Genomic DNA, 12,794 nt, shown 5'->3' with positions numbered 1-12,794 from the left:
ATTTTTTTACGCTTGGAAAAGATGAGCGTCCCGATCCCCCGGGAGGGGGCTGCGCGGGGTCCTGAGGGCCTTGCCCGGGCCAGGCGCCCGCGGCCCTGACTGAAATCTCTGATTTCAAGGACCGACAAGAGCTACGAGGGCATTAAGAGCGAAGGAACCTCACAGGCTCGAGGGAATCTGCTGTCAGTGGCCACGGGGCCAACGTCCGTGTTGACCAGCGCTCGCTTGCCCCCGGCCATCCCCTGCCCTGCCTGGATGGGACAGCAAAGCTCTCACAGACAAAAAAACCACACCGAGGCGTTGGCGAGGGGACAAAACTGGGAGATTCACTTCCCCGGGAATACCGGGAGTAAGAAGCTGTGGATTTTATAGGAAGCTTTGAGGTCACGATCTTGCAAAGCGGAAGTTTAGGGCTTCGGTCATCGGCTGCACAGGACGGAGACACGTTAACCTGCTGTTGGGACGAGCTGGAGAAACGGGGCTCCCTACAACCTCTCTGCCTGCTCCAGGAGAAAAAGGGTCAGGCTTTTTGTCACCTGCCGTGGAGGGACAAAGCGCTGCCTAAATCACCCACAGGGACCTTAGGTCAGGCCAAGCCCAAAACAACTGGAGCCTTTCAGCTGCCACACAACTGCTGGCCTGGGCGGGGGTTTAAGCTCCGGGAGAGTTTAAAGATTGGCTCCAGTTCCAAAAACCAGGCGCCCGGGCTGGAGCTCTGGGGGTGAGAAGGGGGTGTCAGAGAGGAAAGCACCCCAAAACCAGGCCTGGGCAAGCCCTGCATTCAGCCTGGGACACGCTTCTGAGCCCCCAGGCGTGAGGATCGGGGAGCTGAGGCCCTGCGAGTGCCCCGGCCAGGGACTAATCTTACACGTGAAACCTGAAACCGCCGTACAGGGCTGTGAGCCCAGGGCGGGGGGAATGCTCTGCTGAAACCGTGTGGGATCGCAGGCGTAGCGGGGGCACAAAACCCAGCCAGAACTCAGGTTTGACATTTTAATCACCTCTCTGGGGTGACAGGAGTCCGTCCCATGCATACAGGCGCAAGGAACATCTTAGATATTCCCATGTGGAAACAACACGGGGACTAAACCTCACAAATTAACAACATTTCAAGCAGGATGTGTTTCAAACCTCCATCGTGGTTCCCCTCCCTGACTCTAAACAAGTCAAAGCATCGCTACAATTTAAAAAAAAAAAAAAAAGAAAAGACTGGAAATTGAGCCAAGAAGATCAACATAAACACTTGAGCTCATTTAGTTCAGTTACAGTGTTTAGGAAAACTCAGCTACCCGGCTCCTTCTGCAGATCCAGATTCCAAAAACGATCATCCCTTTGATGTGAGTTGGTTAGTAGGAGCTGAATGTGAAAATAAAGAAGGGTTCCACTTTTGTGACTTGCAGGGAGTTGTAGTTCCGCCGGATTAAGTCATTCAAAAGATTTTTCATCCAAAAAGGTGATGTAGAGTATCTGGACAGTTCTCCCCGCGGCTGTTTGCTGAGCAAAGGGCAAAGCAGAGTCTGCTCTGCCCCGGGGCGCTCCCTGCCGCAACCTCCCTCCCTGGATTTACAATAAAGAGAGCGCAGAGTCGTTGCTAAGCTTTGTTATTCCATGCTGGGTTTGCTTTGAGCTTCTCCTTTGGAGCAAAAGCCCGATGGAAGCAAGAAAGAGAATTTACAGTAAATATATTTCTAAGACACGGTGACTCCCGGGGCAACCTTTGATTTCAAAGAGCGCACGGTTCCGCGCTTCACTGTTGTGTCATCAGCTACAATTAAAATGAGTAATTGTAGCGCAGCTCCGTTTCTGCTGCTGGCGGAAACCTCTGAAGGACGCGCCCCGGGCCGGTGCCCTACTCCTGCCCTTGAGGTTGTGCCATCGGAGCGTGTACGAAGGGTTTTCAACACGCCTCAAACAGGTCAAAAAGGGAATTATGTAAGGATGATGAAAAAAAAAAAAAAAAAAAAGTATTCATTTCCCAGCAAGGATCTGTAGTAATTACTGAGGTAGGTTTAAACGCAATCAGTGTTTCCTCATGCTGAATCTTACAGTAGATGCTTCAGAAGATTGACTGCACCATCCAAGACACGCCTTGGCTTTCGCCTGCGGTGTCGACAAAGACTCGCCGTACCCCAACAGATTATTTACACACAAAAAACGCCCAAACTGAGAATTCTCTACCGTGAATCTGTAGCAGGGAATGAAGAAAATAACAGTTGAGGTGGCTCAGTAATGCAAGGTCCCCAGTTGGGAAGGAGCCTCCGTTTCCTCCCGCCCATTTCTAAATTCTTGCTCCGTGGAAAGAGAATCCTCCCCCCCCAAAAAACAGCCGCAAGGAGGCTGGGTCATCCCTGATTAAAGCCCTCCTGACCTCAGCCTCCCGCGCCCTGGCTCTGGGGTTTGTAAACGGGCTTTGTTCTGTTTGCAAGGAAAAGGCTGTACATTCCAGTTTGGGCGAGAAATTCTGCTTTTCTATTATTATTTTTTAAATAGATCAGGAACAGGCAATCTCAGCTTTTGTACATTAATCTAAAAAATAAGTGGCTGGATATTATCTAGATAACTGGTTTTAAAATGGATCTCTTCCTACGTAAATTGTAAACAAGTAGAAAATTTAAATAGCCTTTTGTAAAAAAGCAAGGACAATACAAGTTATACAAAAATCACTCTTCCCTGCCTCTCTCTTCCCCCCGCCCTCCCTCCCCATCCCAACAACTGAGCCTGAACAGCTCTGCCAAGAGCTGGTGACCATCAGCGGAGTTTCCTTTCCTTCCCTTCTCCAAAACGCTCGTTCCTGTGTCGCCTTCCCAGCGTCCCCATCACCACTGCCCGCCGGTGCGCAGGGACGTCCTCTCCAGGCTCCTAACGCGTGTCCCCGCCCCTCCCCGCGCCTGACGAGGAGGAGGAGGATGGCTTTGGGGGGTTGTTATCTAACCAGAGAGGCACGCGGAGGAATTCCGTCAGTAGTCAAGAGTTCCCTTATGCTTTGTCAGAAAAAACTTCTCAGCGTGAGCCCGCCAGCGAGGTTTTCAAGGGTAACACCTACTGACATGCAGAGCCACTGGAGGGAGGGGGAGATGTTTTTCAACAAAGAAATTCAGCGATGGTGTCTGATGAGGAGCAGTTGTCGAATAAATAATTACCTACAGCTAGGTTCAAATGAGGCAACCAGCTTTTTTACTCAAGAATTCAAGATGGCTGAACACTCTAGCTCTGAGGCAAGTACAAGATCACTGGCTTCAACAGGAAGAAGCCAATTTCGGCTTCCTGATGAGCAAAATCAGCACCCGACGAGAGGCACGATAATACTGAGCGTCACCGCGCGGCGGCGGGAGGGACCGCGGGGCCACGCCACCCCCAGCAACTTCTCCTGCCCGCCAGCAGCGGCTCAGGCGCTGGTGCCGTCCTCCTCGATGACGCGGTTCATGCTGGTGCCGTGCGTGATGTGCGTCAGGGGGTTGCTGCTCAGATCCCTGATGCTGCTCTGCCGCGACTGGTCGTTCAGCCGGTGGGAACTGCTGTGCCTGGAGTGATCCGTCAGTCGCGACATGCTGCCGTGAGGTAGTCGGTCTTCTACGCCTCTGTAGCTGCAGGGAGTGTACCTGGTTTATAAAAAGAGAGGATGCTCGTTACTAATACAGTCACAGAATCCTTCAGGCTGGAAAAGCCCCTCGGGATCACTGAGTCCAACCCTCAGCCCGACTCTACAAAGTTCTCCCCTACCCCACATCCCCCACAGCTCATCCCAACGGCCCTGAAACCCCCCCAGGGATGGGGACTCCCCCCTCCCTGGGCAGCCTGTGCCACTCTCGGACCACTCTTGCTGGGAAACATTTTCTCCTCCTGCCCAGCCTGAGCCTCCCCTGGGGCAGTTTCCAGCCGTTCCCTCTTGTCCTGTCCCTGATCCCCTGGGAGCAGAGCCCAGCCCCAGCCTCTCTGCAATGTCCTGTCAGGAGCTGCAGAGAGGGATGAGGGCTCCCCTCAGCCTCCTCCTCCTCACACTGAACACTCCCAGCTCCTGCCCTGCCTCCTCACAGGATTGATTCTCCAGCCCTTCCCCAGCCTCGTTGCCCTCCTCTGCCCTCGCTCCAGCCCCTCCAGATCTCTCTGGGATTGAGGTGCCGTATTGTTACTGCCACCGTAGTGAAAAAATGTAAATCAATCTTGGCACACGCACACAAACCCTCTGCTTTTGTGGAAAAAGTCCTTCTCTGTTTAGCTCAGTAATTTAGCTCACATGGCCCCAGGCAAATTGTTTCAACTCCTTATGCGGCTCCATTCTTACAGCAGGGCTGTGTATAATATCGATAACTGGGTGAGTAAAATGCCTGATGATAAATTATGTTATAAACCTTAACTACACCTCAAGTTAGAGTGGGTAACTTTTATTACTGTTTACTTCAGCAGGGCTAGGACTATTTCCAGAAACAAACCAAATTTACACACAACAAAAGCAGCCACAAAAACACTAAGCTGATTTCAGGACAGATGTGTTTTCCCCTGCACTTTGATGATGTAACACAGATCACCGCCTCTGCAGGAAAACCAGCACTGAACGCAGTCACGCCGTGTAAGGCACAGACTCTGAAAGTATTTGTACTCGAGGGGCTGAAGCGGGGGCAGAGGAGGGCAACGAGGCTGGGGAAGGGCTGGAGAATCAATCCTGTGAGGAGGCAGGGCAGGAGCTGGGAGTGTTCAGTGTGAGGAGGAGGAGGCTGAGGGGAGCCCTCATCCCTCTCTGCAGCTCCTGACAGGACATTGCAGAGAGGCTGGGGCTGGGCTCTGCTCCCAGGGGATCAGGGACAGGACAAGAGGGAACGGCTGGAAACTGCCCCAGGGGAGGCTCAGGCTGGGCAGGAGGAGAAAATGTTTCCCAGCAAGAGTGGTCCGAGAGTGGCACAGGCTGCCCAGGGAGGGGGCAGTCCCCATCCCTGGGGGGGTTTCAGGGCCGTTGGGATGAGCTGTGGGGGATGTGGGGTAGGGGAGAACTTTGTAGAGTCGGGCTGAGGGTTGGACTCGATGATCCCGAGGGGCTTTTCCAACCTGAATGATTCTGGGATTCTGTAATCTCATGCTCTTTTTTAATCTTTCCAATCCAGACACTAACAGGGAGAGGAGATGCGATCAGAGAAAGCAAATATTAGGAGAACATCCAGAATTTCCAGACGCTCATCGCGACAAGATTTTAAAGCGAAGGAACGTACCGGCCGTCGCGCGAGCGGTGCAGGCTGCCGTGGTAGCTGCTGACTTTGCTGTGGACGCTGCCTGCCTTGCTCCTCTGGTCGTCCATCACTGCCAGCTGGGTGGAGGAGGCGTGAGTCGAGGTGCCCTGGGTAGAGGTGCCTCTCGACTTCCGGATGATGGGGGTGTTGGGGTCTCTCAGAAGAGACTGAGCAAAGTCTGGTTCTTGCAGCACTTGGCGACTCTCGTTTACAACTCTGCACAAGACAGGCAATTTGAATAATTAACGTTACTGGCTGCTGTGTAAGAGGGATCACAGTAACCACACTGTAACTACTTTACAAACAGAGCAGACAAATATCACAGCTTGGCTAATAAGACTATCTACCGACATTATAACGTCCCTATTTGCCTGATTTGGAAGCACCTCTACACCTTGGATATTTCAGCAAAGTTCACGTTCTCAAATCCTTCCCACTCCTTGTATCCGATCCTCCAGCCTAGACTCGTGGAATTCTGGCAGTGCATTCGCTTACGGCCTTAGTTGGAGAATATTGTCACAAGAGAAACCCTTGGGACAGAGCTGCGACCCGCCCAGCTCATGTCACCCAGGGAACTGCCACCCAGGGAACACGGGAAGCTGCTTCCTCGCGCAAACGAGCATTTAAAATCTGGGTTAAAACTGGCAGCAGGAGGAGAACGTCAAGTACAACATCTATAATAACAATGCATAAGCAACTGGCCAATTCACGGCCTCACAGTTTGCTGCAATCCCTTGCCGGGAAGGGCTGGCGGAGCAGCACACGCTTGGCCACTCCACCACAGCATGATAAAAGGAGGTGCTATCACACCCTCTACATCCCTTTTTTTCTTTTAATCTCTTTTTTTGTGGGGAGGTCTTTTCCTCCCCTCCCATTCTCTATATTATTGTTTCATGTTCCGTTCCCTCCACCTGGCTAGCTCCTCCTCTTCCTTTTCTTCCTCGCTGAGGATCACAGGTGACCTGAGGAGGGAGCGTTGTGTGGGCTCTGAGAGAGGGGCTGGAATCTGGCTGCGGGCACGCGTGGGAGCTGCTCTGGTGCCTTGTGCACCAGGAGAGCAGGTGGCACCATCTCCCCGAGAGAGCCAGAGCTGTGAGACAGCTTCCTCTGCCTGCGTTAACTCTGCCCCTGGCCTCTGCCCACCAAGCTAGTGTGGCACCTCTACAGAAATCCTACCTACGTGTACGTACACATATTAAAATCATATTAAGTTGTCGTTAAACCTGTGCGTATCTTAGCAGGTTATCTTTCGAATGAAGAAAAATTAACTCCAACCTCACAGAAGGTAATTCAACCTGAGCAGAAAGTCAGTTCTGCTAAGGATGGACAAATCAAGTCATGGAGCAGTCACTGAAAGCTTTGCTGCATGTGGATCCACAAACATCTACTTAAAAGACAATATTTACGACTACGAAAGCAGCTGTTCAAAGCTATTATGAAATCATATAGTCTCTAAGTTGATGCCACACCTTAGTCTAAATTAATTTCAACCTTACAGATTCTAAAAGACATTCTTACTGTCAAGCTGTGCTTCGGCACTAATGCATAAAGATTAAATGCAGAGACAACTGCTCTTAACTGCAATCGTGGTGAAAAGAGCTAATGTTTAATTTCAATTTAAAGGTCTGATTCAGTTGATAAGCACGCTAATAAATAAAAAGTTTCAATTCCACCTCTCAGTAAATGACAGAGAAGTTGTAGCGTTCAACTGAAACCTAATTCTTGTTAAAAAATAGTTTGGAAACAGATGGAGCGATGTAGATTGGATTCCAGGACCAAAGAGTAATTATGGAAAAACAAGTGACAATTCTCAGGGGGTTTTGAGCTGTTGCTTGTCTTGTCCTTCCTTGCTCCATTTTGGATAGTGAGAGATTTCCCAGAAAACTGCCCCTACCTACTCCTGTCTTTGTCTCCATGAAAATCTAACCAGAACACTCTTCCAGGACTGCAAGGGAAGAGGAGATTATTCAACCAGTTTACCTATCAGATACCGACACGCACTCTTTTTTCCTGCGTCCGTGGAAGAAGCTAGCCCACTCAAAACAGGTCTTTTTGCTTCCAACCCAGAAGACAGAGGGTATCCCAACGACCAAAGCCATGAGATATTTCATGAGGAAGAGAATCAAATCTGGACGACTCATCTGAGTGACCTAGAGAGACAAAAAGAGAAAAAAAGATTACACAACCCATCATAGTTCACTACTCTGTTTATTAACTCATTTAAAATGTCTGTCTCTGCCTTGAGCCAAAGTAAACACCAACGGGGTTCCTTTGTTTCATGGCTCTAGGGAGTGTGACCGAGTGTGTTGTACAGCCCACTGTTGAGTAAAACAAAAGCTTCAACTGCTGTGAGGTCTTGGCCTTTATTTCTATTTCTGGTCTTTTGTCTCTGCCCTGAATAATTGTGAAATATTTTCTAGTCTACAAAATATAAAGACTCGTTTATTTGATGGACTTAACACATATAAGCACAGGTGCTATGTTTGCTGTTGGGAAAAACCCCAGTGAAATGCTTCATGGGATGTTCCACGCTGATCCTTTATTCCTTAGCCTTCAGTGGAGGGTTATGCCCATAGTTTCACCCCCTCAGGAATTTGAGGCATCAGCAAGGTACGACTGCCTGATTCTTACCGACCTGGCAAAACCTCCACCTCTCCTCATTTCCTCATTATTGAATCTGAAAAAGCTCACGAGGTCTATTTTTGTAACCATTTTGACATACAAAGGGTTTGTTTGGAAAAGAGGGCAGAGAAAATGCAAAGATCCTATTTCCAGGAACTTCTGTAAGGTAGTTCTAAAACAAATAGCTGTCTTGAATTGATAACCCAGCTCAAAACCTGAACCTTCAAGGACAGAGAACTTCAAGCGCAAGCCTGAAAGATGCCACTGTCGTCTTGTAAGAAGGCTGTAGAGGAAAGGAACAAACTAACTCTGGTGTAATTAAGTGCTCTGTAAGCATTTGCATGCCACCATCACTTGCACCGTGGCCACAGAAGGTACCTGAGATCTCAAACACCCACTGGCCATGAAATGACTCGGGGTACAGGAAGAGACTCCCCGCTTCGCATCACAGCTGGGGGGGAGCTGATCAGAAAACCTGAATAAGGAAACAGTCAAAAGACTCAGAATCACAGAATCCTAGAATCATCTCAGTTGGAAAAGCCCTTGAAGATGATCCAGCCCAACCATGACCCTCCCCCTGACCGTTCCCAACTCCCCCAGATCCCTCAGCGCTGGCTCAGCCCGACTCTTCAACCCCTCCAGGGATCCCGGGGACTCCCCCCTGCCCTGGGCAGCCCATTCCAACGCCCAACAGCCCCTTCTGCACAGAAATCCTTCCTCAGAGCCAGCCTGACCCTGCCCTGGGCAGCTTGAGGCCATTCCCTCGGGGCCTGGCGCTGGGGCCTTGGCTCCAGAGACTCATCCCCCCTCTCTGCCCCCTCCTGGCAGGGAGCTGCAGAGGGCCAGGAGGTCTCCCCTCAGCCTCCTCTGCTCCAGACTGAACCCCCCCAGTTCCCCCAGCCGCTCCCCAGCAGACCTGTGCTCCAGACCCTGCCCCAGCTCCGTTGCCCTTCTCTGGCCACGCTCGAGTCATTCAATGGCCTTTTTGGGGTGAGGGGCCCAAAACTGAACCCAGGAATCGAGGGGCAGCCTCCCCAGTGCCGAGCCCAGGGCTCAGATCCCTTCCCTGTCCCTGCTGGCCACGCCAGTGCTGACACAAGCCAGGATGCCATTGCCCTCCTTGGCCCCCTGGGCACACTCTGGCTCCTGTTCAGCTGGCTATCAATCAGCCCCCCCAGGTCCCTCTCTGACTGGCAGCTTTCCAGACTCAACACCGTCAGCAACCAAGGAAGTGAGTAAGACTGGGCACAGCAAAGCTGAGGCTGAAGGAATGGGGCTGCAAAACGCCTTGAAAACTTTTATTATAAGAGGGGATGAGGACTATGAATGGTGACGGCACAATGAAGGAGAAGAGGGGGCAGTCCTGTAAGCAGAGAAAGAAAGTGAAGGCAGCCAGGGACCAAGAGAGAATGTAAATGATACACAGGTGACGTGAAAGGACGGGAGAGGTGACAGCAAGAGCAGAAGGTGGATGAGACAGGAGGGAAGGAGATCCTGTAGTTGGTGACTCCTTGGTAAGGACTGAGAGGCCTTTAACCAGAGCAGATCCAGAGCAGAAGGGTCTTCTGCCCGAGAGCAGCACGGCTAAAAGCAGCGGACGTGAGGCAGAAAAGGCACTTGACAGGCAAAGGGAAGACATCAGTGACTGTCTCATATTGTGACATGTTGACAGTATAAGGTGTTCACTAGAATGTGCAACGCTAAGGCTGGGAAAGATGTTTAAACAATTGGAAATTCAATTGGTCTTCCGTTAAATTCTCCTGATCCCAACAGAAATACAGTAGGTCCATAATAGGATAACAAAGATCCACAGATGGCTCAAGGATTAGTATGACTGAAAGGTTTGGGGCTGCTTAATCGAGGGGAGGTGCTCATGAAATTAGGTCTCTTTCCAACAAGGAGTACCTGCAGCAGCAGCTTTGAGACTGACTGTGACACAGCTGGTAAAAACCGTCACACTTAAAACCATCTGAATATCTACTGGCCTGTTTAAAACAGAAAAAAATATCAAATAAGCTGTTCTGAGCCTTGAGAACATTGCTCTTTAAGGTTAGAGTGAGCCTGGAATGCTTTGTACAGTTCTGGGAATTCAGTCTGAATTTGTCTTCCTGGAAAGCAGAGGGACACAGAGAAGGGCTAAGAGGATGACAGGGAGCAGACAGCCCATCTTGCAAGAAGCTTCTCCCACCTATAAAGACTCAAAGGTGTAGAAAAGATATTTTCCATATAACATGGAATATCTAAACACTGAAATGTGGGAAAAAGACACCTAGGAGTGTTTAAGCTAAGCAATAGGAAAGAATCTGGGCTTCATCAGCCATGAAGAAATGTTGTCCTTACAGGAGCAAGACTTTGGAAGAGCTTCCAAACAGGAATTGTGGGGATGGGCATCTTTTGAAGTTGAGTGTTATCAGTTTACAAAATATATTGCTAGTGACAGATCTTCCCTCTGATCCTGCAAGACTATATTAATGCAGAACTGCATATACAATCTCCTAAAACAACAGCAAGTACCTTTTTTTTTTTTTTTTATTTCTTTCTCCAAACTGAAAATCCGAATTCAGTCTAGTCACTGTCTTAAGATGATTCCCCAGAAGTAGGCTCATGGCTGTGATTTTCCAACCATATAATGCTGAGGGGCAGCACAGCTTCTATACGGAGCAGTGAAAATACAGTAATCGCTGTTTTAATACTTTGTGTTATTACACATTTTTTAATAATACCACCATTGTAGACAGAAAAGGAGAATTGAAGTGTCTTGCCCAAAATCACACAGCGCACTGTGGCAGGCTAGAGCATAGCAAGAATTCAGGACCATCGATATTGGTCTTTGGTAATTACATGCCCATCTTTCAATTAAGTGTAGAAACATAATGAGCATTATTATAAGATATTTCTTAGAGGTTATCTTTGTATGAAGGGGGATATCAAGGCTCTCCCCGTGTCAGCTCTGTCCTCAGCAGTTCTTTCCATTTTCTGCCCCAGGAAAAACCCTGAAGGGGTTGAAGGTCTTTGACAACACTATGGACCTTCCTGTGCTTGCAACCATTTAACCAAGCAAAATGAGTCTGAAGGCTAAGTGGTTTTGTAGTCAACTTCTGAGATTCCACTCAAGAAAAAAAAAAAAAAAATTAACAATTACCCAATAAAAAATTATCCAACAAAATTAAGCTCTCAAAAATTAACCTTATTATCTCATTTCATAATGTGCAAATGTGGCATGAGGTGAAATAAATGGTGAAATTCACCGTTTCTTAATGAAGGTAATATTCAGGTAAATTTTTATATTTACATACAGTGTTTGTCATCTGGGCCAAGTCTCCCCTGGCATAACTACCAGCCTGAAGGGAATTTAATTTTGATTCTTGCATTAAGAATAAAACAACAGTTCTAGCACTAAAGCTCTTGGTTGCTCACGGTACTGCAGGACATCTTTATTTTATTGACTGAGTCATACTGCTTTATGCCAGAGCCAACAGAAATCAGGTGCAGTGGTGTGTACTGTAGCCCACACTGAACATATGACAAATCCCTACTGCACTCGGGACATTATATTACTTCCACGAAGATATTATAGTCAATTACTTGATATCAAAGCTTCTGGCTCAACATATTCACGCTGGGTGCTAAAAATAATTGCAAGCAAAAAATGAAATAGATATATACAACAAATACTTTCAGCTGAAAGGAAGAACATCCTACTCTTTGGCAAAGCAAGTTATTAAACATCATTACATACATTTCTCAAAAATAAGCCTCTGCACAAAGCAAGCAATTCAAGTAGTAACACATATTAGACTCACTGATCATTAATACTCAAGTGACTGCACCTGTTTTAAACCAACATATATCTGTGGATTATGAGACATTTAGAATAATTAACACGGGAAAAATAAAACTTGAAATTACTATTCCAGGCTTACAAAACTGGAAATACCAGGTGTTTAAACCCAAAGCCGCCGAGCCCATTTCTCAGAAGCACAGGACCCGTGTTAACTCCAAGCCCGAAACGTGGCCATTTTCTTTCATTAGGACAGAGAATGGGTTGCAGAGTTTTTAAAAGCGGTAAAACTACACAAAAGCTCACTCGTGTTCACCCTCAAAACTTAAATCCAGGAGATTTTCACTTTTGCTATACTGCCCGGCTATTTAGGAAGAGTAAAACTTACACCAGCGAAGCACTGCAGACTTGAACGTGGTTAGATATATTCACATTACTTGAAGTTATAATTTGACCTGGAACATCCAAACTTCACACACCACTTGACTCAAATGCAAAACATTTTCCAAAAGCATCTGCTAACGTGATCTGCTGTGCCACGCAACCCCAGCACTGATAGTTCTAGAAATAAGGGTCCTTATTTATAGTAAATTCCCACTGACAGCAAGTATAATGTTGAAACTGTTTCAGTAGCACTTTTGCTATTTTAAAACTATTTTTGAGATGCTATTTTTGAGCTTGCCTATTACTATTTATGCCTCCTGCTGAGAAAATCCAGGTAACTAGGACTACTGAAGCAAGTCCGGATTGGCTGAAGCAACAATGGAGCAATTCCAGCACTACAAAATCACTTGCTCGTCCTTTCCTTGATGAATTAATCATGCAGGACCCAAACTCTTCCAGAAGCATCCAACTCCAACACATGAAACCTCAATAATTTTCTGGGAGAGTACTTAGACAAAAAGCTGTCCACACTTCTAAAATAACCAGCATCTTAATTTTCACAACTTGTCTCAGTTGAATGACTAAAAGAGGAGACATGATGCTTCACTAAATTCCAGACTATTTTAAAACCACATGACATGTGTAACCACCTTTGAAGACAACAGTGAAAACTGGACAAGATCCTCAGTTTCAATTTATCTTGGAGAGAGAAGATGATGCAGGGAATATATGTGGTCCTAGGTGCTGTAGAAGACCATCCTACCATGCCTGCAGAAATTATAATTTTC

At 47.8% G+C, this 12,794-nt stretch overlaps 1 protein-coding gene across 3 annotated transcripts in view; it reads right to left on the bottom strand.

Annotated features, from left to right (window-relative positions):
* Positions 1-1,217: 1,217 nt before the first annotated feature.
* Positions 1,218-12,794, bottom strand: part of FZD3 (frizzled class receptor 3) — a 62,572-nt gene continuing 50,995 nt past the window's right edge. The window contains exons 5-7 of one of the 3 annotated variants that reach the window (XM_074895432.1): positions 7,200-7,369; positions 5,202-5,435; positions 1,218-3,599 (exon numbers count right to left, since the gene is read on the bottom strand). In XM_074895432.1, the coding sequence (XP_074751533.1) occupies positions 3,386-3,599; positions 5,202-5,435; positions 7,200-7,369 (618 nt within the window). In that variant the 3' untranslated portion in view covers positions 1,218-3,385. The remainder of the gene's footprint in view (positions 3,600-5,201; positions 5,436-7,199; positions 7,370-12,794) is intronic. The other 2 variants (XM_074895433.1, XM_074895434.1) reach the window with 2 other exon arrangements.

Source organism: Athene noctua, chromosome 1, assembly GCF_965140245.1.
Source record: "Athene noctua chromosome 1, bAthNoc1.hap1.1, whole genome shotgun sequence".
Taxonomy (NCBI): Eukaryota; Metazoa; Chordata; class Aves; order Strigiformes; family Strigidae; genus Athene; species Athene noctua.
The sequence above is the reverse complement of the archived record's forward strand: the minus strand, read 5'-3'. Positions and strand labels throughout refer to the sequence as shown.